The sequence below is a fragment of the Mus pahari genome, chromosome 8 (genome assembly GCF_900095145.1).
Source record: "Mus pahari chromosome 8, PAHARI_EIJ_v1.1, whole genome shotgun sequence".
NCBI classification, from domain to species: domain Eukaryota; kingdom Metazoa; phylum Chordata; class Mammalia; order Rodentia; family Muridae; genus Mus; species Mus pahari.
Genome location: NC_034597.1, coordinates 67,995,317 through 68,019,369, shown reverse-complemented (window position 1 = coordinate 68,019,369; position 24,053 = coordinate 67,995,317). Strand labels below are relative to the sequence as shown.

The following is a 24,053-nucleotide window of genomic DNA, read 5'->3' as shown; positions in this document are numbered from 1 at the left end:
AATTAGGTAGGCAGTCTGCAGGGAGGCGGACAGCACAAATGTCGCTGGAGGAGCAGCAAAGGGCAGTGAGGGTAATCTAAAGCCAAATATTTCTAAAGTATCACGTTAACATTAGCCACCTCAGCGGCCTTTGGTTTGACTGAGGTTCCTTGCACCTGATAGATACTGAAGTCAGCGCTAGGCTTCCTTCTCACATTTGGAAACCTCTCCTAAAGCCTGGTCCTGAGGATGATGATGGTAGAGACGGCAGCTGTGTGTGAGGACAGAGAGCCTGTCACCGGCCGGGGAACACATTCCCTGCAAGGAGGGGATCTTGCTTCCCTGTCCCTGGGGTGAAGATTGTAAATGCACTTTTAAGAAACTGAAATTATTCTGAGAGAGTACTTTACTCCCCCCAGAGGATTACATCCAATAATAATAATGGTTCTCAGTACTCAAAATATTGCTTTTCATCTAATATGCACTTGAGAACATTAATTAGAAACTCTGTGGAATTCCTGAGACTGGATGGTAGGCAAACCTGCCTGCTGAGAGAGGCACAGGCTTAACAAAGAGCCCATGGCAGCCGAGCTGAGAGGTGAATGCCTCCTTCCCCAGTCCCCCAGCTACCAGGACTTATTGTGTGTTAAGGCAAAAGAGAAGGGGCTCACAGTAACACCAGAAAACAGGACAGAGTGCAGAGCAACCCCCCTTTCTCTAAAGCGCGGTACCTGAGAGGTAAATGGCTTTGTCAACCATGAACTCCTCTGCAAAGCGGATGTGACAGAAATTCTTCTTGCTCTTTCGGATGGCTGTGATATCTCCGCACTGCTCAAAGACTTCCTGAATAATTTCTTCCGTGGCATTTTCTGGTAATCCTCCGACGAACACAGTCTTACACCCTGGAGGTCTTTCTCTTGTGGAAGGAGGTGGAAGATCTAAGATCACAACGAAACAGAGTTTGGTCTTTTTATTGACTGGTTCTTTACCAGGTTCACGGGGCAAAAGTTACATTTGCAGAGTTTTCTCCAGACTGAGGCACAGTCAATTTTTACAACAACTTGTCTCCCCATCCCCACTGCTACTCCTCCCTCCCCTCCCCCATCATGTTTCCTGATCTTCTCCCCTCCCCGACCAACCCCCCCCCCCAACCTTTATTTCTCATGTTCGTTTCTGCACAGAGTGGCTATGCTTGTCCAGGAAAAAGATAACATGTGTTAGCATAATTTCATTTCTCTTTCATACACAGACACCCAGAAGAAGAATAAGAGGAGGGAGAGTGCGTCACACAAGTACAAAGCACGATGAAATGACACATGATGAAAAGCCCTGGCTTGCTGCTGCTTTGTCTTCTTGCTAGATAAAGGGGCGGCATCGTGGGACGAGGGAAACACAGCCCACGAGAGCGTGCAACAATACTTACCTGGCTGCAAAGATGCTGAGTCTGGAAAAAGCCTTGGTTATTATTCACATTTAAATGAACACACTATTAAATTTTGAGGAGGCTGTGTGAAAAGATAGTGTATGCTGTCACAACATTTTGCCTAGTTTGTATGTAGATTACTACAGCTATCTCCTGAGAAGTCCAGTTCAAGTAGGCAACACTGATTAATATGAATTTTTTTTTTTAAAAAATTTCCAGCTACTTAAGCCTATAAACTTAGTATCGGAGGCTAAGTTAATCAAATATATAGGTTCTTCAAGTGAACGTGATTTGGCCCAGAAATTCTGAGATGCGTGTTCTTCCCACTTTTCACCTTTCCCCCAAATTGCCACCTGCCAGATTAATTCACGGTTCTATCTAGTAAAACACACTTGAGACTTTCTCTCCCATTTGTGGAGGTGGATAGAGAAGCTGCCAGATTTCGCATGAGGCATTCCAGAAAATGCTAGTTCGCTGCGCACAGAAAAGATTCTTAATGTTACACATAAACTCTCAGAGCTCACTGGCTTCACGGTACCTATCCAGTGGCTGGACAGCTGCATGGACAGATCCTTGTGTACCTGTCCTAATGTAGAGACACAGCCTTGGGTAGAACATCGTACATCTGGAAATGAACCCAATACTATTTCCAAAGAAAAAGTAATATGACGAGCGGATGGGTCTCATTTCCACTTACTTGGATTTTGAGGGAAAAGAGTGCAGCTTTTGCAGTGGATTATTTCCTTGACGACGGCCACTTCCGTTGGGGGTGGGGGTGGTACCAGCCCCAGACCGGGTATCATCGGGTTAATGGGGGTGATTCCAGTCATCATGTTGAGGCCTGGATCGAAGCCCGGCACGCAGATTGAGTCTGCAAATGCATACAAGACAACACGTTGGTTAGACATTGTTGGTTCTGTTTGTGTTACTGTCTCCCACGGATTGGTTGACTTTATATTTCCTCTTCCTCTGGAGTTTCTTTTGGCATACGATGTAGTATGACAGAAAGCTATTCTAGAAGGGAGAAGGAGAGAAGGTGTACAATGTAGAACCTACAATTCTACAAAAAGGAAGTTATATTACTTAAAATATTAGCGCGGCAGAACAGAACGCAGTATATTACAGCGTGAAATCATGCGTCATGAGGCTCGGCTATTACTGGGAATGCAATTTTCTGTTCCTCCATGTTAGGGCATTGTTTACACTGCCTTATGATTTACAATGTGGAAAGAACATTTGACATTGAAGTGCCCCGAGAATCAAACTGTCAGCCTACTTTTATCAAAAGTCCCTTCTGGTCCAAGCGACCTATGTTTGGGGAAGTTCGATTTTATGTACATGCTCTTTAATGGTCACCCAGGCCCCACCTAGCCCATTTCTCCTAGGGGGAGAGAGCCTGACATGAAAGCGTGGGTATAATTGCCGTGGCTGGGTGAGAGGCATGCGGGTGTAAAATTAGCTGTATATATTTCTGAATGCTATTATATAATCACACTTTCTTCCTTTTACTCTATCAATAAACATTTGGCCCACCCTTCTAAAATGTTTATGCCTTATATAGAAAACAACCACAAAACTAAACAGAGCTAAAGAGGATAGATTTTCCATATAAAATGCTGAATTGATTTCCGAGTGTGACAACAAAGCAAATAATGTCAGAGGTGATATACCGGGACTTTAAAAAGATAATAAGTGTTGGCGAGAACAGAGAAAAAGAGAGTCCCCGTGTAAATAAGTGCAGCCATTATAAATAAAGTCAAGCAAACACCAGAACTTTCATGGGCCCAGTGATCCTGTTAGTCAGTATATATCCAAAGGCAGTGACTCGAGACACCTGCAAACCCCATGCACACTGCAGTGTGAGCCAACATCCGGAGTCAACCCAGATGTCTGAGCAGATGGATATATTGAGGATCTGTGGTGTGTGGACAGAGCAATCCTAGCAAGAAATAAAAATAAGGGGCTTTTGACATCTGTGATGTCATAGATGTTAGTTAAGTCCAAATAGGACCAATTGCTTTATGGCAAAATCTAACAAACAAGCAAGCAAGCAAGCAAACAAAACCAGAAACAACAAAAACTGAATTCATAAAAGTACAGGGTAGAACCCTGTCCACACTTTAAAACTTTAAAGCATCAGTTAGTGTGTGATAAATGGGTATGATGTATCTATCATTAAAAACAAAGTAAGCCCTTTCTAACCACAGGTGTATTTTCAAAACTGTGTACCAAGAAAAAGGGATCCCTCTTTGGGGGCTTTTTTTCTCTGTAGAAAAGAACACCATCTCTGGTACGATAAAGTTCCAAGATAGGCAGACAGTCACACGGAGGAAGGACCTGGGGATCCTCTACTACTCTGCAAAGAAAAATTTAAACTACCTCTCTATGTCCTTTCCCTTTGACCTTTCTGTCCCCTTCTCCTGTTGGGTTCTCATGTACAGAGGTGTCTGTCCCTCTGTATGGCTTTAATTTTTGCTTAGCTGTGCTGAGTGGTTAGACAAGTCCCACAGCAAAAGCAAAGATGGAGTTTATGAAGAAACTTGACTATATGGAAGGCCACAGGAGTCTTCTAGCTACTGTAGACATGTCCATTTCTCCGTGAGCGGAACAGCCTACACCCCGTGACCCTGATCTATAGCCCAGGGTCCTAGCCTGGCCATATACCACGCAGAGTTTGTGAAGCCAGGCCTGAGAGCAAAAGCTAAGTCAACACTTTCTTAGAAAGCTGTCGTGCATGCATTCTAGGAAGTTCCTTTATGACCCTGGCTCCCAGTTTCCTAAACTGTGACACGGCTGGTTTGACTGGCATCCCTTGGAACAACAAGAGCATTCCAGGACTCCAGAAAACTGTGACAGCAGGGCTCAGAACAGTGATACTGAAAAGACACGGAAGTCTGGATCAGACAAGGACGAGAACTCAAAATGGTTATCCATAAATTCCTCATAAGATATCATTGTGTCATGACATCTCGTAGACAGACAGAGAAATGGACATCTAAATCACTTAAGTAAAATATCCTACATCATAAAACAGACAAACGACAGAGTTGGGAAAGGGACCAGGTCTGGTTCCATATTTAAACATGTATAAATATGATGATTTCAATGTTCAATGACCCAATGTGATTCATTGCTATTACTAGTTACTTTTCTATTGCTGTTATAACACACCACGATCAGAAGCAACGTGGGGAGGAAAGGGTTTATTTCATCTTACAGCTTCTAGTGCACAAGAGAGGGAAATCAGGGCAAGAACTCAAAGCAGGAATCTGGAGGCAGGAACCGATGCAGAGACCATGGAGGGGCACTGCTTAATGGCTTGCTCCTACTTTGATGGATGCTGCACATTCACTAAAGACCTCTGTGGCTTCTCAAGGTGCCAAGCTTCAGCTCTTCTCCATGAGCCCCTTCATGCCTTCAAAATGAGTACCACTGGGAAAACTTGACCCAGTTTGGCTGTCAGTGCAAGGTAGAGCTTTAGCCTTTGATCATCGAATACAGGATAGCAGTTCTAAAAATGTACCTGTAAAACACACACACACACACACACACACACACACACACACACACACACTTCTGATGTAGATGACAATCATCAAGAAGAGACAGGGCAGAAAGGGTCTCAATGTCACAGTCACTGAAATCACTGCTTCTACAGGTGAGTGCATTAGCCAATAGGGAGGGAGAAGGGGGAGGGGGAGGGGGAGGGGTGCTGGCCTGCCTGTGCTCTTTGTTTAATCTCATCCCTTAAGCAGGCTTCCTTTGTTTATCTGTTTTTCTCCTGGCCCAGCCCTCACTATTGTTTGCCAACTGGGGATGATTTAAGGCTGGAGGCTCTCAGGACTGCAAACCCTGAAACTCTAGCTCCATGTATTATAATAAACAGATGTTTCCCACAAATGAGATGGGAGCCTGGTGCTGGCGCTTGCCTTCAGTTTGAACAGAACAGACGCCTGTCTGCTTTCTATCTCGAGGCCAAATAGATAAAATACTCAGAAATGGAGACAAAAGACAGTATATTCCTGAGCAGAATGTTTAGTATGTAACAGGGGTTACTTTGCCATTTCTGAGGCATCAAGAGGAAGAGACTATGAGGTTTAATGCGATCTGCATGGTGAGTGCAGAGGCTTGGAGGGGCTTAGAAAGGAATTAACACTTAAAGTACGCAGGACCTCAAAGGATCTGAGGTTCAGTGGATGAGTGGGAAAGGAGGAAAGGATTAGTCATTCTTTCTCTCCTTCCTTCCTTCTTTCTTTCTTCCCTTCTTCCTTCCTTCCTTCCTTCCTTCCTTTCTTTCTTTCAAAAACATTATTTATAAGAATATCTGTGTCTTAGGGTTTCCATTGCTATGAAGAGACACCATGACTAAGGCAACTCTTCATAAAGGACATTTAATTAGGGCTGGCTTACAAGTTCAGAGGTTCAGTACTTTAACATCAAGGTGGGAAACATGGCAGTGTCCAGGCAGGTATGTTGCTGGAGATTGAGCTGAGAGTTCTGCATCTTGATTTGAAGGCAACCAGGAGAGACTATCTTCCAGTGAGATACCTCAAGAGTGACATACTTCCTCCAACAAGACCATACCTACTCCAACAAGGCCACACCTCCTAATAGTGTCACTCCCTGGGCCAAGCATATTCAAACCACTGCATTCCACTCCCTGGCCCCATAGGCTTGCTCAAACCCATGAGTCTATGGTGGCCATATTTAGCCATAGCATAATGCAGAATGCATTTAGTACAACTTCAAAAGTCCCCATAGTTTATACCAGTCTCAATGTTAAACACCCAAAGTTCAAAGTTTCCTATGTGATTCACACATTTTCTAAACTGTAATCCCCTCTAAAATTGAAATTAAAAAAAAAAAAAAAAACCCAGATCACATACTTTCAACATCACAGGGTATATACTACCATTCTAAAATGTCATAGTGAGGAAATACAGGACAATACTGGAAATTTTATCTATTGGCAAGACCAAAAACCAGCTGGGCAAACTCTAAACCCTGTACCTCCATGTCTGACATCAAAGTGCTCTTCAGCTCTCCAACCCCTTTTTCATCTTTCTTGACTGCAACAACTTCTTTCCTTTGGGCTGCTTCCACTTTCTGCTAGCAGCTTCCTGAGCAGGTAACTCATGGTTTTGGCATCCCTAACATCTTGGGGTATCCAAGGCAACTTCAACTTACAGCTTCTTGTTCCAACGTCTGGGATCTCAGAACACATGATCTGGGCGCCTCCAAAGAGCTTGAATTACTTGTCCAGTTCTGCCCTCTGTAGCACTCTGGGCTCTGGCTGACTCTACTGTTTCTGCTGTTCGTGGTCATCGTCCCATGGTACTGTCATCTCCAATACACTAGGGTCTTCCACTGCAACTAGGCTTCACCAAAAGCCTCTCATAGGCTCTCTTCATGGAGCTGAGCCTCAACTTCTTCGAATGACCCCTTCAGTCCTGGACCATCAGTTGCAACTGAGGCTGCACCTTCACCATTGGCCTTCCATGGCCTCTCACAGCGCCAAGCATCAGCTGCTCTTCATGACTCCTTGTTGCCTTCAAAATCAGTAGAACCTGGGTAACTCTTATTACCAAGTTCATCTGCAGCATGAGGCAAAACTTGGCTCTCTCTGGAATAAAGCTTCTTTGTGCTCTCAGAAACACGCCCCAGAACATTTTACTTCTGGGATGCTGGTTCGTTTATTTGTTTATTTTAAGCTCCAGATTTTATTCCCCTCCTGTCACCCTCAGATAGTTCCACATTCCATACCTCCTCCCTGCTCCCCTGTCTCCACGAGGATGTCCCCCCACACACACACTCCTACCCCACCAGACCTCTAAACTCCCTGGGGCCTCCAGGTGCATCTTCTCTGACTAAACCCAGACCCACCAGTCCTCTGCTGTATGTGTGTTGGAGGCCTCATATCAGCTGGTGTATACTGCCTGGTTGGTGTTTCAGTTTCTGACAGAGCTCGGGGTCCAGGTTAATTGAGACTGCTGGTCCTCCTCCTCAGCTTCTTCCAGCTTTCTCCTAATTCAACCACAGTGGTCACCAGCTTCTGTTCATTGGTTGGAGCTCTAGTTAACCAGCATCAACTGTCCCAGTAACCCCTCCTATTGACTCTAAAGTCAGAGCCACATGGCCAAAGCTGCCAAATTCTGCTGCTTGCTGGGACTAAAACGTGACTCCCCCTATTCTATTACATCATCACCAGCTTTCTGTTTTCCATTTCCTTCACTACCTAAGCTTGGCTGTCCTGAAACTTAATCTGTAGACTGACCCTGAACTCAGAGATATGCATGCCTCTGTCTCCTGAGTTCTGGGATTAAAGGCATGTATCACTGTGCTTGAACCTAAATTTTTCTCTAGCAGGTACTTCCTCCGGCCCAGGCTAGCCTTGAGCTCAGATATTTACTTGCCTCTGTCTTCTGGGATTAAAGGTGTGTTCCACCATGCCTGGGCCTAAGGGCCTAAGCTGTTCATGGCCATTATGCCTCAAGATCTGGATCACAGGTGTATCCTCCATTTCAGGACCGTAGTTCATGCCAGATTAAAAGTCCAAATAAAAACAATAACCAGGTAATAATGCCTAACATGATGTAACTATTCATTTGTTTAACTGCAAATGAATAAACAATAAGCTCACCTGGGTGGGATCCTGCCCCAAAGTCACCGCTTTCTTAATTCCATTTAATATCCTTGAACATAGGATTTAGCACCATTTCACTTCCTGGTGTCCCTTGAAACATACATTTTGTGTTTCTCCTTTCCAAGCTTGCTATGCTTAATCAAAACACTCTTAATGAGTGTAAACCAGAAGACAATTCACTGAAATCTCTTTACCTTAGCCTCTGGTAGACTCCTCAGATAAGAGCAAAAAGCAGTCACATTGTTCATTAAAATATTAGAAGAACAGTCTTAAAGCCACATACTAAAGTTCTTTTCCACTGAAACCTCTTGGGCCAGTTTGCACAGTTTGAGCCGTCCTTTAGCACCAATGTCTTCAATATTCCTACAAGGATGGCCCATTAAGTCCCACATAAAGCATTCCATGGCTTCCCACATTCAAAGTCCCCAAATCCATATTCCTCCAAACAAAAACATGGTCAAACCTATCATAGCAATACCCCACTCCTAGTATCCACTTCTGTCTTAGTTAGGATTTCCATTTCTATGAAGAGATACCATAACCAAGTCTTATAAAGGCAAATATTTAATTGGGGGCTGGCTTACAGTTTCAAGTTTGGTACATTATCATCATAGCGGGAAGCATGGCAGTATGCAGGCAGACATGGTGTTGGAGAAGGAACTGAGAGTTATGCATCTTGATTTGAAGGCAACCAGAAGAGACTATCTTCCAGGCAGTCAGGAGGAGAGTCTCAAAGCCCACCCTACAGTGACAAACTTCCTTCAACAAGGCAGCATCTACTTCAACAAGGCTACACTCCTCATAGTACCACCCCCTGGGCCAAGCATATTCAAACCACCACAATCTGCATAAATGTAAAGTATTTCTCACGGCATAAAAGCATATTATGTTATCTCAGGAAAGGCAAAAGCAGAAGCTCTAAAAACTACACAGCAGATAAAGATAACAGAAACGTAAATGCCTCATAGGTGAGAGCAACCACTGTGGAGTCCTTGGACAAGGAGCTACAGTATCTACCCTGGGAAAAGAGGAAGCCAGTTCCCACTGCAACATGGGAGGGTCCAATCAAGGACATAAGAGGAGTGCCCTTTCAAAACATTACTCATAGGCCATTCAAAGGTTCTTCATACCTTGGGCCTTGTCTAGATCTTCTTGTCTCTGTCTCCAAAGACATGGACAGCAGGAGGCAGAAACTTAGCAGTATTTCTTGTTTCCTATGGGAGGATGAAAGGCTAAAGCAGAAGTCTGGCTTGTGGGTTCATATCATAGTCCAGAATTGTACAGCTGAGTTGAGCATCTCTATTTTTGGTACTGGGATTGAACCAAGCCTTGTCCATGCCAGGCAAGCACTCAATCACCAAGCTCAGCCTTCAGCTTTCTTTGTCCTTTTTATTTTGAGACTCACTAATTTGCCCAGGCTAACCTTGAACCCATTTTGTAGCCCTCAAACTTGCTGAAGCATCTTCCTGTGTAGCTGGTGGTACAGATTTGACAAGATGGGTGCTTTTCAGGGTGTGGTTTGAAGATTTTGCGTTTAGGATTTTAATGTGATGAGAGCTGAACTAACTAGCTTCATTCATTCATTCATTCATTCAACACTTCTTGAGCACTTACTGCTGCTGAGAGCTACCGAGGATAACTCTACAAATTCTTCACTTGGGAAATCACAGGATTTGATGGGTCCCAGCCCAGGAAAAAAAAAAGGCTGAATACATGAGCCAAATCTAAGAATCATTGAGGAAGGGGCCTGCTAGCAGACAGTCTTATAAAGTATGAGGAATTCCAAGTAATTTCCCAAGATCTGCCATGAGGCACACAGGACAGGTGGCCATGACATACTGCGAAAACACAAGGCATCTCGCAGACCAGAAGGGATGGTGCTACTCGAGCTGGTGAGTGTCCCCGTCTTTTTGCTGAAGTGGCAGTTCCTTGCATGCCAGATGTGTATCTGGTGGCTGGTCCCTATGCTGTGTGAGTTGCCCCACCCTCCCTGCTTCTTTGCAGATTGTTCCCATGTAGTGACTTGACCTTGCCCAGTCATTTCCAGTGGACACCTTACTAAAGACAGTCCTATTTAAGGTGAGAATCTGACCTCATTGGGGGAAATAAAAAAAAAAAAAAAAGGCAGCTGGGTCTCTTGAAGATCAAAGCTGCATATAACTAGGTCAGGTCTGAACAGAGAAGACAAGCTGGGGCTGGGGCTGGGGGGGACAGAGACAAGCTGTCAGTGCCAAAACCAGGTCTGGCTCGGAAGGCAGAACACAGTGTTCCAAGAGAATAAGAAGAAGGAGAGAGTCATCAGGAATGGGAAGATGGCTGGTTTCCTCCTGAGCCTGGGATGCTCTGATAAATGACTAAGGACACAGACTGCCAGTAGTCCATAATAAGGACTTAGACAGGGTGAGCATACCAGGGCCCTGTTGAGATGTTACAGGGCGCAGGTTACTCTGGTCCCTGGCTCTCAGTGGGCTTAGCAAAAAGAACTCAGGGCCAGAGGTTAAGAACTGCTAAGCATCTGTCAGGTTAACTCAACTGAGCCTCATGCTGGAGAAGCAAGATAGAAAAGGTTTAGATGTCAGAACCAAAGCCAGGGATTTGGCAAAAGAGCTGATGCCCTACTTCTCGGGCATGCAGCACAGGTCAAAGGGTGGGGTTCTGGGCTCTTTCTCCTGCCTGAGGCCAGAGGTATCTTTAGGTTCTGAGAAGGGTTGGCTTGTGCCAGGTCCCAGGACTGGGAGAGGGGCAGAGAAATGGCATGGAGGGGCAGAAAGTCTGGCAGCCCTGCTTCTCTTGTCTAAGATGACTTAAATGAGACTCATTACCAGGCCACCGGGGAGTCTGTTGATATACAAAGCATTCTGCCTCCTGGGAGTTTAGAATTAAGAGATTTTCTCAGTCAAGTCTCCATTTTCAACTGACGAATGTTGGTTGTCTATAATGTCAGTAAGGATACGGTAGTGGTCTGAATGAGAATGGCCCCTGTAGGTTCATGTATTTAAATATTTCACTCCCAGGAGGGGAAACTGTTTGGGAAGGATTAGGGGGTGTGGCCTTGTTGGAGGAGGTGAGTCACTGGCATGAGCTTTGAAGTTTGAGATGCTGACATCATCCCCCAGTAGGTATCTCTGCCTCCTGCTTGTGGATCAAGATGTGAGCTCTCAGTGACTGCTCTACCACCGGTGCCTGCTGCCATGCTCCCCATGGTGACCGTCATGGACCCTAACCTCTAGAACTGTGAACCCCACACTAAATGTCACCTTTGCTCATTGCCTTGGTCATGATGCTTTGTCACAGCAATTGAAAAGCAATTAAGACACACATGAACATTCAATTTTTTTTCCTTTCCTCATTTTAAACAACTCTGTGAAAAGCGGGGGGGGGGAAGGGGATCATTTTTCCAAAAGTGATCTTGAAGTCATGGGTTCAGATTTGAGCTGGGTGAAATAAGGCTAATTTGTTCCTTAGCCAATCTGGACTTAAAATTACCCTAAATACAAACATTAGACATATTATTGTTTCAGCAAGGGGCAGCCAAGAATACCTGGGCAAAAAAAAAAAAAATGCATCAAAACATACAAAGCTCACATGTGCAGTCGAACAGACCAGAGGACCCATCCTGGGTCTGTGAGCACATCTTTTTAAGCAAGCTATTTACATGTGAGGAGTAAAAGGGGTGGGGTGGGGTGGTGAGGGGCAGAACCCCAGTTAACATTCAAATGGCAAGCAATCCACAAGGGGTCATAATTATAAAAACATTATAAAGTATAATGTTTATGTAACATTATATAAATAATATTAACATTGAATAGGTATCAGGGTTCACAGTGATGGATGGTAGTTGCTTCTTTTGGCAAGTGTCTGAGTGACTACTAGGTGTTGAACGTTTTGTGAAACACTGCAAACAAGATTCTGTAAAACAGGAGGTTTTTTTTTTTTTTTTTTTTTCATGGATATGACAGTCCAATGACTAAAAACAAGCTATTGGGAAATGACAATGCTACATGACACCTATTAAGATAAGGGGTACTATAGAACACAGAGCATGCCCCCCCCCAGCCCCATACTGTATGAAAGAGGAGATGTTATAAAGGGCAAATTATGGCACTCTCAAAGAGCTGTCTAAGTAACTTATATAGGCTTCCATGTTAGACTGTAAGCTAATTTTAGAAACAGGGTGCTCCTTCTTTTTGTTAAGATGAGGTCATAGTGGATTAGAGTCCTTCCTATCTAAGCAGCTTACGAACTCAGATGGGGACAAAAGACACAAACAGACACCCAGAAGAATGCCTTGTGGTGACAGAGGTGTTGACTGAGGACATGCAGCTGCTCTCGAAGGATCCCGAGGACAGTCACCAGACACCAAAACCAAGAGAAAGGCATGAGACACATCCTGCTGGAGACCCAGCCAAAGAATGGACTCTGTAGATACCCAAGCACAGCTCTCTGCCCTTTCAGAACAGAGAACATATTTCTGTTGTTTCAATCTACCTGGTTTGTCATAGTAACCCTGTGAAACTGGTACAAGGAGGCTGTGAGGGAAGGGTCCTGAAGGGGTTAACAGTCAGCTTTCCCTACCTCTGATTTTGAGGCAGAGTCTTGCTATATATATATAGCTCAGGCCTGCCTAGAGCTTTCTATGTAATCCAGGTCAGCATGGAATTTACAATCTTCCTGTCTCAGGCAGCCATGAATGTTCTGGGATTGAGGGCTCAACCTTATTTCTTTAAAATGACTGACTTCTAGTTAAGTAATGGGAGTGTAAAAAGAAAAGTGATTTTCAAAATGTATTTATTGAGATGACAGGTGCAGAGGTGCTTCTAAATATTCTCTGAGACAGAGATGTTCAGACTAGCTCCCCAGAGGCAGAACGGCTCTAAGTCTTTCCCTTCCTGAGGAAACAAACCCTGAAGATTGCTCCGGAGTCGTTGAGAAAAATAAGCTACACAGATTTCATGTTAACCTAACGGTGTACTTTGCAAGATAAGTGAATGCCTACAAGCAGGATCTCTGGGGAAGTGAAATGGAAAATTCGCCTATGATCTTTCTGAAGGGATCCAAAGGTGGAGAGGTATGTTTTCCGTTTAAACCCGAGATGCATCTCCAGCCTGCGCTCAGCCGGGCTTGCTGTGTACACTTTATAAACAAAGACCTCATTCCATCAATAAAACGCTCTGCCTCTTCGGCTGCGGTGCTGGAGAAACGGGACCGCGGCCATCAGCAGCTATTCTCAGTGCCGTAGACTGGCGTGAGGAGATTTGTGCCCATGTTTGAGAAAATGACATGGCAGGAAGAGAACGTTTCATCAAAACTTCTCATGGAAACGAGTACAGAAAACTGACTGTTCAAAGATGAGGGACAGACCCTTCTAGCAACCTGCGTCAGGAGCCCGCATCTGAAAAACCACACACGTCCTTGGGGAGCAGGGTACCGCCTTGCCTCCGCCTGTTGGAACTCAGTCACTATTTTCAATTTTAGGTGATAGAAATAGATGCAGTTTATTAAACAGAAAAATAAGGCACCCAGAGAGTAGAAGTGAAAGACGGGTGCTTGAGATGCCTAGTCTAAGACCCACCAACCACACTGGCAGGAACAGAAGAGCTGACAATGAAGAGGAGGTTCTGGGCCTACGGAATATGGCCGTTCAGAGCTGAAACGGCGTGGTCACTGCTCTGTTCTGTCAGCTAGAGCGAGTGCTGAAGAAATTAACTTCCAGAGATGTACAATGGCTTTTCTAAAGGGCTGAATCCAGGTGAGTGTGGGGCGGGCGGGAGTGGGAGCCCAGAGTGCTGCGTGCACTTCACGTTGCATGCGCTTTCCAGCTGCCCGCGGATGGTTCCAGGGTCCGTGCACTCCGCTCCCCAACAGTGATCTTTCCGTCTCTGGAAGGGCGCCACATGTGAACAGATCCCCACACACTGGCTCAGGACCAGGCAACCTGTGGTTAGATCCATGACTTTGAGCTCTGGGCTCCTGGGAGCAGGGCTGATCCTCTTTCCCACCACTGGTCCTTTCCTGCAATGGTCACATCTAATCTCACATTCTGTTCTTCTCTTAGCTTGTCCCTCCCCGGTCCTCACTGTGTATAAAATGAGCATTCCCTTGTCCTTGCAGGCCACACTCAGTCACAGAAGTAGAGGAGGCCCAATCACTGCCCTGTTTGGGAGGGAAAATGTCTGCTCTTCCGGCAGGGTCCTAGTCTATAGACATACCTTCTTAGGCAAGTCCACTTGAACTTCTCCCGCATATTTTTTTCTTCTGAACCCTTTGCTGATAACTTCTAGTTTGGAGGACAGTTGCCAAGTGTCAGAGACACACGTGGGATTTCTTTCTTTCTTTCTTTCTTTCTTTCTTTCTTTCTTTCTTTCTTTCTTTCTTTTTTCTTTTTTTTTTTTTTTTTATTTTTTTTTTTTGGTTTTTCGAGACAGGGTTTCTCTGTATAGCCTTGGCTGTTCTGGAGCTCACTCTGTAGACCAGGCTGGCCTCGAACTCAGAAATCCACCTGTCTTTGCTGGGATTAAAGGCATGCGCCACCACACCCAGCTCACATGAGGGATTTCTGAGGTCCTGGCTCTTACCATCTCCCTCCGTTCTGCATCTCCTCTTCTTAGTCGGTAAATCCCTGACAAGGCCCTCCTCTGTCCTGACTAGAACGCTCTGAGCAGGTTACAGAACATCAAGTTTCCTGTCATCTGTAAGGTCACTGCCCTTCCTCTCAGGTCCTGGATGGAAACTCTGCAGATGCTGGGCACTGTTAGCACAGACGGCCCAGTTACTGCCCGCCCTTGAGGGGGTTTCTGGATCCTCTTGTTCATTCTCCTTCCTGATTTGGCTTCTCATCAGCTCACATCTGAAGCACTGTAAAGACCTCTTTGTAGTTTCTGTGCCTCTTTCCCCACCTTTCCTGCCTCCCTCTCCCTTCTTCCACTCTCTGCCTCCACATCCCTCTCACGTACCCGGGCCCAGGAGGGACCCACTAGAATAGGGCCTAATTGGGGCCTCTAAATTACTTCTTCTAAACTTCTTTCCACATCCCTATCTCATTAGCTGATGATTAATTTTCTCTCTGTATGATGTTATGTGACTTTGTGCAGTAGGGCTGTTACATAATGAAGGGGGGGGGGCGGTGGGAAGAGAAAAGAAAATCTAAATAATCCCTTGATGTGTTCTCTGCTTCGTCCACACTAATAAGCTTTTGGTGCCAGAGCAGACAGTAGAGAAAACAGACAAAATAGAAAAAAGGTAAGTAAAGAAACCAATAACAACAGCAACAATAAAACCCAAATACTGAGTTGAGAACTATGTTCAAACACGTAGTCAGACACCTAAGAAACGCTTTTAAATTATTATATATCTGTCTTGTACATTGCTCTGTCTTTCTAAGGCAGTGCTTCTCAACGTGTGGGATGTGACACCCCCCCCACACACACACACCCCACACCCCCCCCACACCCCCCCACACTGTCGTTACATAACAGATCTCCTGCACATCAGATATTTACTTTATAATTCATAACCGTAGCAAGATTAGAGTTACGAATAGCAATGAAATAATTTTATGGTTGGGACCACCACAACATGAGGAACCGTATTAAAGGGTCTCGGCATTAGGACAGTTGAGAACCACTGAGGTAAATGGTAAAGACACTTCAGGTAAAGACACTGAAAGACAAAATAACCAATGCTAGGACATTTCTTTCTGGTGTACAACATGGCTTTACTCTACAAAGTTCTCCCTTTATTTGAAATCAGAGGAGGAGCCTGGCACATCTTTTTTAATTAGCTAACTATGCAGAGAGGCAGGCTCCTGTAGCACATGGGCCTCTAAGGGAGTGGGGGTGGGAGGGTCTCACTTTTGACGTCTGAGTCTTTCCGAGGCGGTGTGCATGGGTTAACTTTGTGATTTTACTTATCAACCTCAGTTTCAGTTTATAGAAACAGCTTACAGATAGATAACATTTCATAAATTAAGATAAAAAGGACCAAGGAAATTTTGTTCAATATTTAACTGAAAAACCATTCATAACATTGTCTAGGTAACCTGTCTAGGCTTCAATGTCAGCTTCCTGTGAGAAGGGGTTAAAACAATATAGAATTGACCTTTTTACAGAAGATCATCATATGGCTGTGGACTTGTAGAGAAAATGTAAACAATGGATGGGCTTTAAAGTATAGATAAGTATCATCCTGCTTTGATTCTGCTATTCAATGGGACACAAAAGCGGTGCTGGGTAACTTAACTGTCACCCTATCATAAGGCCTGATATCATCCTTCCTACGTGGTATTACTTGCTATAGCTAACTGCTTAAGGGAATGAAAGAGATGGTGACATTGACAGATTCAGAGTTCCTATCACTCTCTTCAGACACACCAGAAGAGGCCATCACATCCCATTACAGATGGCTGAGAGCCACCCTGTGGTTGCTGGGAATTGAACTCAGGACCTCTGGAAGAGCAGTCAGTGCTCTTAACCACTGAGCCATCTCTCCGGTCCCCTCTGTTAAAATCTTAATGAGAGTAGAGGATGGAAAGAAAAAAGATAAGTCAGAGGGTAGAGCATCTCAGAGAGGCAATGACTCCCAGTTCCACGGTCAAGGACAGATTCTCCTGTCCAGCTGACTGTGACTCTCTGCCTTACCTCTCCATCTGCAAAACTAACAGAAAGAATGCATGGCAGACAGAGACATTCTGAGGGTTAAATGACTTAAAATAGCAAAGCGTTTCAAAGCATGCCTGGAACACAGTAAGCACTAGACACATGTTGGCTATCATTTTGATACTGAATGGTGCCTGTGTTTCTGTAGTGTGGAATGTGTGCATACCACATATGCTGTACACTGTCAGAAAGATTAGAAGTTACAACCAGACACTCCACCTGTGCTCCCTCCCACGTTCTGCATTTGTTACCCTAATAAACTTGTAATCCCAGTGTGTGTGTGTGTGTGTGTGTGCGCATGCGTGTGTGTGTGTGTGTGTGTGTGTGTGTGTGTGTGTGTGTGTGTGGTGTAGTGTATGGATGTGTATTACAAATCGCTTCAGTGTGTGCTCATATTTTACTATGTATCCTAACTTTAAGAGGTAATTGGGAGGAAGTCTGAAGATCCTATAGGAAAACAACTGAAGAGCCACTGTCATTAAATATACCTAAAGCAAAAAAAATCTCTTCCAGGGTTGAATATTAAAAATTTCCTCTTCCCAGGACCCACGCTGGCTGTCTCTCTGCGCCTGGATTGCGACATGCTGTTTTCTCTAGATTTGCTCTAGGTCTCCTCTGTCAGGAAGATTAGGAGTTACAGCCACACATTCCCGCTGTGTTTCTTCCTGCATTCAGCATTTCTGGTTCCCAGTCCACTGGGGGTTTCCTCCGTAATCCTATTTTATTCTTTTAAATGAATGTCTGTCTTATGCATAGGTGTGTATGCATGTCTTTCTAATAAACTGAAATTGAGCAGCACCAGACGTAGAAACCATTCTGTCATACCTCTGGGCCTGGATGGATTTAATGTGTACCCAGTGTGCCTCTTAGTGTGTACAGCACCGGGGCCAACGCCTCCTTCTCTTGTAACTCATTATTTCTGCCATCATCCTGAATATTTCCAGCGGCTAAATCTTTGGAGAAATAAAATAAGTTGGAATAATGTAACTAACACATTACACCGTCGGAACTGGGGAGTGTTCCTTAGTGACCTGGTTGATGGCCCTTTCTGCCACAGCATGGGTCAATCACTACTCAACATTAGAAATCTGAGATCTAATTTTGCACATGAAAGTCAAACTTCAGACATTTTCCCCCCTCTGGGCATTTCAAGGTTAGAAGCAAAGATTATTATCACTCAGATGTCTGTATTAAACTAATTGTTTTCTCCCCAGTGATCATTGTGAGGAATCATTTTGCTTCCCATTTGGAAGTTTTCATCTTGTTCTCAGGCCTAGACCATTCAGTTTCGAGTTGTTCTTAACCCTGAATGCTAGGCTGCATTTTCAGAATTAGTACACGGCCATTACATGGGTTGATCTGGCTTGCACCTCTCCCAGCTCCTTCCTTCTTCTGTGGATAGAGAAGGTGCCCTAGACGAGGAAGACTCGGGGCATTTGCCCAGCAACCTAGAGTCACACACAGGAGGGACAACATGCGGTCCACTCCGAGCTGACCACACTGAATGTCTACCTGCCTGCAGCTTCCATGGAAACAGGAGGCCGTGAGCCAATGGGAGGGAAGCAGGATGCTTCAGTCCACGTCCACCTCAGGATGCTTGGCTTGGATGTGGGGGTACAAACCCTGCCCTGCCTACTTCATCGTATTTATGTAAGTGTAAGATCTGTGTGACGGATACTTATGTGCCAGCTATTTACGAACAGTTAATCAATAAAAAAAATGTATATTATAGTTTGGAATTTTGTTTTTCTACTTCAAGTTCCTTTGAGGATACAATGTAATGCTAAGTGAATGCCTGTCTTGAGCAGAAACAGAATTCAATACATTATTCAATATGTCATTGGGATTTAAAGAGTCTATAGAAAGGTGACAAGTGAGGATGTTGAGGAGGAGGAGGAAGAGGGAGGAGAGAAAAGAGTGATTCTCCTTCTTCACACTGAGAATCTGTGATTCTCAGCATTACCCCACTGTTGACCATGTTAAGGCTCACGGAAAGTGAATAACTGAGAAACTGAGGAGTATATCACTTTCATTTTATGTTATTGCTTCTAGATCGTTCTGAAATACTTGTTCATTCATCAGTCATTTATAACCTGAAAGGTGTTAGGGGTCCAGAGGCAGGTCAAAGTCCACAGTCCAGGGCGCTCTGGGTCCACTGTGATGCAAACACACAGCCACAGCGCTATGTCAGAGTGGTGACAGAATCTGACAGGCGAACGCCCACGCCATCACTGAGAAGGGCGCATGACGACCCTGAGCTACAAGGGGCCTATGTCTTATCTTGATGTACGTTATCTGTGTGACAAAGAGACTGTGTCTGTATCTAAGCTCAGAGCGTTCTGCAGATGCATATCCAGATCAAGGGGCCACTGCCTGCTGGGCTTGAGCCATCCTTTCAGAAGCGGCCATTTTCACAGCATTTACTGATTGTCCTTTCGAGGCAGAGGACTGCCCAGCCCCTTGTTATTTATCTTTCTTTATCTGAGTTATTATACGCCTTTCTCTTCTTCTCAGCAGAGGAGCATCCTGGATCAGAGCCCTCCTTAAACTGACTGCACATCACACATGCCCATGGGTGCAGAACACAGGCTGCCAAGAGTAGATGGTAGATTTCTTTTTTTTTTTCTTCTTCTTTGTAAAAATAGAGAACAAGGGCTAGCTAATCTTTATCTGCTGTTGCAACTGAATGGGATTTCCATTTGGCAGAATAGAAATGTTAGCTTGGGCGTTCATGCCTTTATTCAATTATGTTTTCTTGACTGTAACAAAAATAGATCTTTTCATATATTTTTTTCAGATACATTTGGTCAGTCAATCAAAAAATGTGGAAAATCACATCAAGTATTTAACTTTCTTCTACAAAGTGAAGGGACAGTCTTGAGGGAAGTGAGACCCTCCTGCGCTGGGCTTTGGTTTAGACAGAGGCTAGTTAAGCAGAAATACAGGAAGTTCCTGAGGTAAACTGGATGTGCCCTGGGGATCCACCCCATCTTTCTCTATTCCATCTCTTTCTTGGTGTCCTAGCTAAGAAGCCCTGAAGCACTCACTGTTTACTGCCTTCGAGGCATGCTTGTATTCAAGACTTGTCAGGGCTAGGAACACAAATGGGTGAATAGGAGACAGTCATTGTTGAAAAAGATTAAAAAATCAAAATCGAAATCCTAAAACAAAACACAAGGGCTATTCCAGGTTGTCAACTTGACTACATCTGAATTTAACTAACCCAAAAAATGATGGGGCACACCTGTGAGGGATTTTTTTTTTTTTTTTTAATATCATTCGAACTGGGAAGATCCACGTTTAATCTGGGAAGACCCACCTCTAATCTAGGCCAAACTTTCTGCTGGCAACCTATACGAGGTTAGGTTATATGTGGATGATGGAACTCTCTCACTTAGCCCGCTTGCTCTCACTCTCTTTAGCAAGTCTATTCCTTCACTGGCATTAGAGCCTACCTCTCCAGGATTCCTGCTGCATATACAGAAGGCCAGCTGGAACATCCAACCTCATGGACAGAACAACTATTGGATTTTTGGACTCTCTGAACATGGTCATTGTTAGATTAGCTGGCCTACAGCCTGTAAGTCATTCTAACATATCTCTCTATGTATGTATGTATATATTGCATTATACTGTATTATATATTATAATGAATTGTAGATTCATTCTATCAGTTCTGTTACTCCAGATAACACTGACTAATTCAGGGTGACATTTCCAGAGCTAGAAGAGAAGCCTTGGTTCAATGTCAGAGACATCGAGTCCTACAAAGTCTCCATCATAAACGTTATCTGGCAGGCAGAACCAGGCCAGCACTGGAATGCTACCACCCCAGGAACAAGCAGGCCTGAATGGGGACCATGTAAGTCAGACTCCTGCTAAGCTTGACCAACCGAGTCCTGACTACTCAGCCTTTGCCTCCTCTCCAGGGCTGCCCTGCCTTCCTGCAGCCTCCCTAGGGGTTTCCTCCTGATAGATTTCACGTCAGCCTGGCCAGGAGGCCAGCTCTTAGCCATCGGCTCACTCCTCAGGTTTTCCCTCCTGTCCCACTGCACACTTGTGACTTTGGGGTGAATTGTCCCCTAGGTACCAATTTTCCACTGGCATAACACCGTGGCTGGCCTGAATGCTTCCAGGTGGGTCACTGAGAAAGGTATGCAGAGAAGGGAGTTGTCATTTCTACTGAGTGTTCCAGGTGCCAGGCAAGACGCAAAGAGAATTTCCAAATCCCAGCCCACCCAAGGTTCATGAAGTCCATGCAGAAGTTCAGGAATGGAGAACTTCAAAGACCTTGTCGTCTAGCTAGAAGAGGCAGAGACGGAGGGCTGGAGACACAGCTCGGCAGGTAGAGCATGGACTGGACTTGCAGAAGATTTGCGTTTGGCCCCTACCACCTACATCAGGTAGTTAACAACTACTGGGGGATCTGATGCTTCCTGGGCGCCCACACTCACGTGGACATTACCTATGTATGCATAGACACACCGCACACGCACATAAATTAAAGTAAAATAAATCCTAAAATTGAAAAGAAAAAAGAACTCTGGCAGAGTCAGAACCTGATCTAGGACACTCCCTTCACAATGCTCTGTGTCTTACCAGGGCTGTCAATGACAAAACCGTGAACCACAGGGAGTATGGGCTTTGGCCAGTATACGAGATAGGAGTGATTGTCACCTGGTAAACACAAGTGTGACCATATCATTGTTCTGAGGCCAGCGTCTGTTCTGTTTGGTCAATTCCCAAGACCTATCAGATTTTAAATATTTGGGCATCACTGTTGCCCTTATCAAAATGGAGTATGTGGCAAATAACAGATGTTTGAGTTCTACTTTTGGCGAGGGTAGAGTAAACCGTGCTTGGGTAAACTCTCCCACCTGAACCCACTAAGAACCGAGATAAAATGCATGACATGTGGGTTTCAGATACCTGGCACCAGACAGTGTAAGATAACGATGACTGAGAGAAGAGGAACAAACAAAGAGAACTAGGTGACTTTGCCAGCTTACTGCCAGGGACTTTTCTCTCCAGAACACAGGGAGACACAGGCCGAAGAGCTCAGTAGTTTCCCCAAATAATATAGCTATACTTACTCATCAATGTAGTTTATGGGGCAAGCTATCAGAGACAAAAGAACACACAAACACACACACACACACACACACACAGTTAGAGGAAACAATTCATAGAGACAACAGAAGGTTAGGGGGAGCTTATAGCTGCTTTATCCCCATTGGCTACAGCACAGAGCCTTGTACTCCCTACTTACCAGGGACAGTACTGAGAACGACAATCCCTAAGTAGTAGGGCCCTGACAAACGCTGCCCTGACCTCTCCTAAGAAAGTTCCAAATCGTCATACTGCTTTGTACTAACGTCCGTGTGTAAACATGCTCTGGAAGCGACCTCTTATATGTTTATAGGAATACAAAAAGATCTAGCACTCAACATGGTAAAATTTCCAGCACCTGGCAATCAAGGAAGCCTTGCCAGATGTGACAAACTAAGCCTTGGATCTCTGCATGTCTTCTTTTATATGTCAAAGAGAATTAGGCTGCAGATGGCACTAATCGGTGGGCCTTCTGATAGGTTAATTCTGGAGTATCTCAGTGGACTTCGTATTACAGATGCCCTCACAAAGAGGAGACAGAATCGAAGACCTGAATGATTTAATATGAGGCCTGTGCTGGCCTCAAAGTGGGAGGGGGCAGGAACAGAAGACTATGTAGATGTTACAAAAGGCACAGAAACAGACTTTCTCATGGAGCCTTCAGAAAAGGACACAGCCACCATGATGCCTTGATTCTGGCCATAGGAGATCTACACAGGCTTCTAACCTACAGAATGGTAGAGATAAGTCTGTGTTGTTTTAAACTACCATGTTTGTGCTAGTTATTGTATCAACAGTTTAAAGGAAAGCAGACACACAAAGAAGCAGAATGTGATCTACAATAAGGGGGAAAAAATAAATGAAATATTAAATAACACATTAAACGGAAATTGTGCACAAAGATATTAAATGGTAGTAGTGGTTTTATGTATGTTTAAGAAGGTAGAAGGCAGACTGAAAATGTTAAATAGATAAAGATAAATTCAAAGAGAATGTGCAGATGATAGGATAAGAGGTAGAGGGGAATGAAATGCTGAAGTTAAATGGAGAGAGGATGTCTTATTAACAGGTCAGTGAAATTGAATAACAGCTAAAGATTTGATCACAAAGGAAACAAAACATAAAAACACATCAATGAAAACATTTATGAATGGGGAGAAAACTTCAAGGGGCCTAAAGTACTTGTTCAGAAACTTATCGAAGAAATAACAGCAGAAGATGATTCAGACTTGACAGACTCATAGGTTCCTACATCAGGGAGGTTCTAGAACATAGGACATAGGAAACATGAGCTGACACAGAGGCACACAGCAGTCAAGTAGAGTTCATGACAGCACCTCTAGCAAGAAGACACACATGCATATTCAGAGTGAGAAAACACACTGAGAATGCATGCCATCACGGAAGCAGCGAGGGCCAGAAGGTGCCGGAAGAGCACTTTTATAGGTGTACAAGAGAAACAAAACCATCTCAGCCCCGGGGAAAATGAATCAAGAGTGAAACCAACAGAAAGCTGTTGTCAGAAATGGTAAGTTCAAAAGAATCAATCATCAAATCTATGAGGAGTATTGAGTAGGAACTCCCAAGGCAAATTATATAAGATGTAAGTCAAGAGATGAATTATATAAGGCATGTCATGAGCCACAAAGGTAGTAAGTAACTGAAATGGTAAATGTGTGTGGTTAATTTATATAAATCTTATCTCCCTGCTCCCATTTTTACCCTCTTTACAAGAGGATTGAGGGCTGGTGAGATGCCCAGTGGGTAGAGCACTTGCTGTCATGGTTGACAATCTACGTTTGATTCCTGGGACTCACATGAAAAAGGAGAGAAATGACTTCCATAGTTGGTCTGCTCATCTCTATGATGTACCATGTTATACATGTTCATCTGCATGTGTGTGTGCAGCACACACGTGCACACAGAAACACAGAATAAGTAAAAGATAACTGACTAAAATATAACTGCTATTTATTTGTGGCTTACAATATATGCAAAAGTAAACAGTATAGGGACAAGTCACATATAGGGTGAGAGTATGGTTCGTACATGACTGTACTCAAGAAGAAAATTGCAATCACAGATACTACAAAACAAAGAAGGAAGGAACACTGGAATCAAGCATGGAACAGACAAATGAAATTATTTAGTAAAATAAAATTGTAGCTCAACCATACTGATGATCATGTTAAAAATAAATGGTTTATGAGGAACTGCCAGACTGATTTCCAGAGTGGTTGTACAA

General features: G+C 44.2%; 1 protein-coding gene across 5 annotated transcripts in view; it reads right to left on the bottom strand.

The window, feature by feature from the left end:
* The window catches only part of Enox1 (ecto-NOX disulfide-thiol exchanger 1), a 549,637-nt gene that overhangs the window by 141,837 nt on the left and 383,747 nt on the right, over positions 1-24,053 (bottom strand). For all 5 annotated transcript variants that reach the window (XM_021202858.2, XM_021202859.2, XM_029541528.1 and 2 more), the window contains 2 exons: positions 2,100-2,273; positions 711-917 (listed from right to left, as the gene is read on the bottom strand). In XM_021202858.2, the coding sequence (XP_021058517.1) occupies positions 711-917; positions 2,100-2,273 (381 nt within the window). The remainder of the gene's footprint in view (positions 1-710; positions 918-2,099; positions 2,274-24,053) is intronic.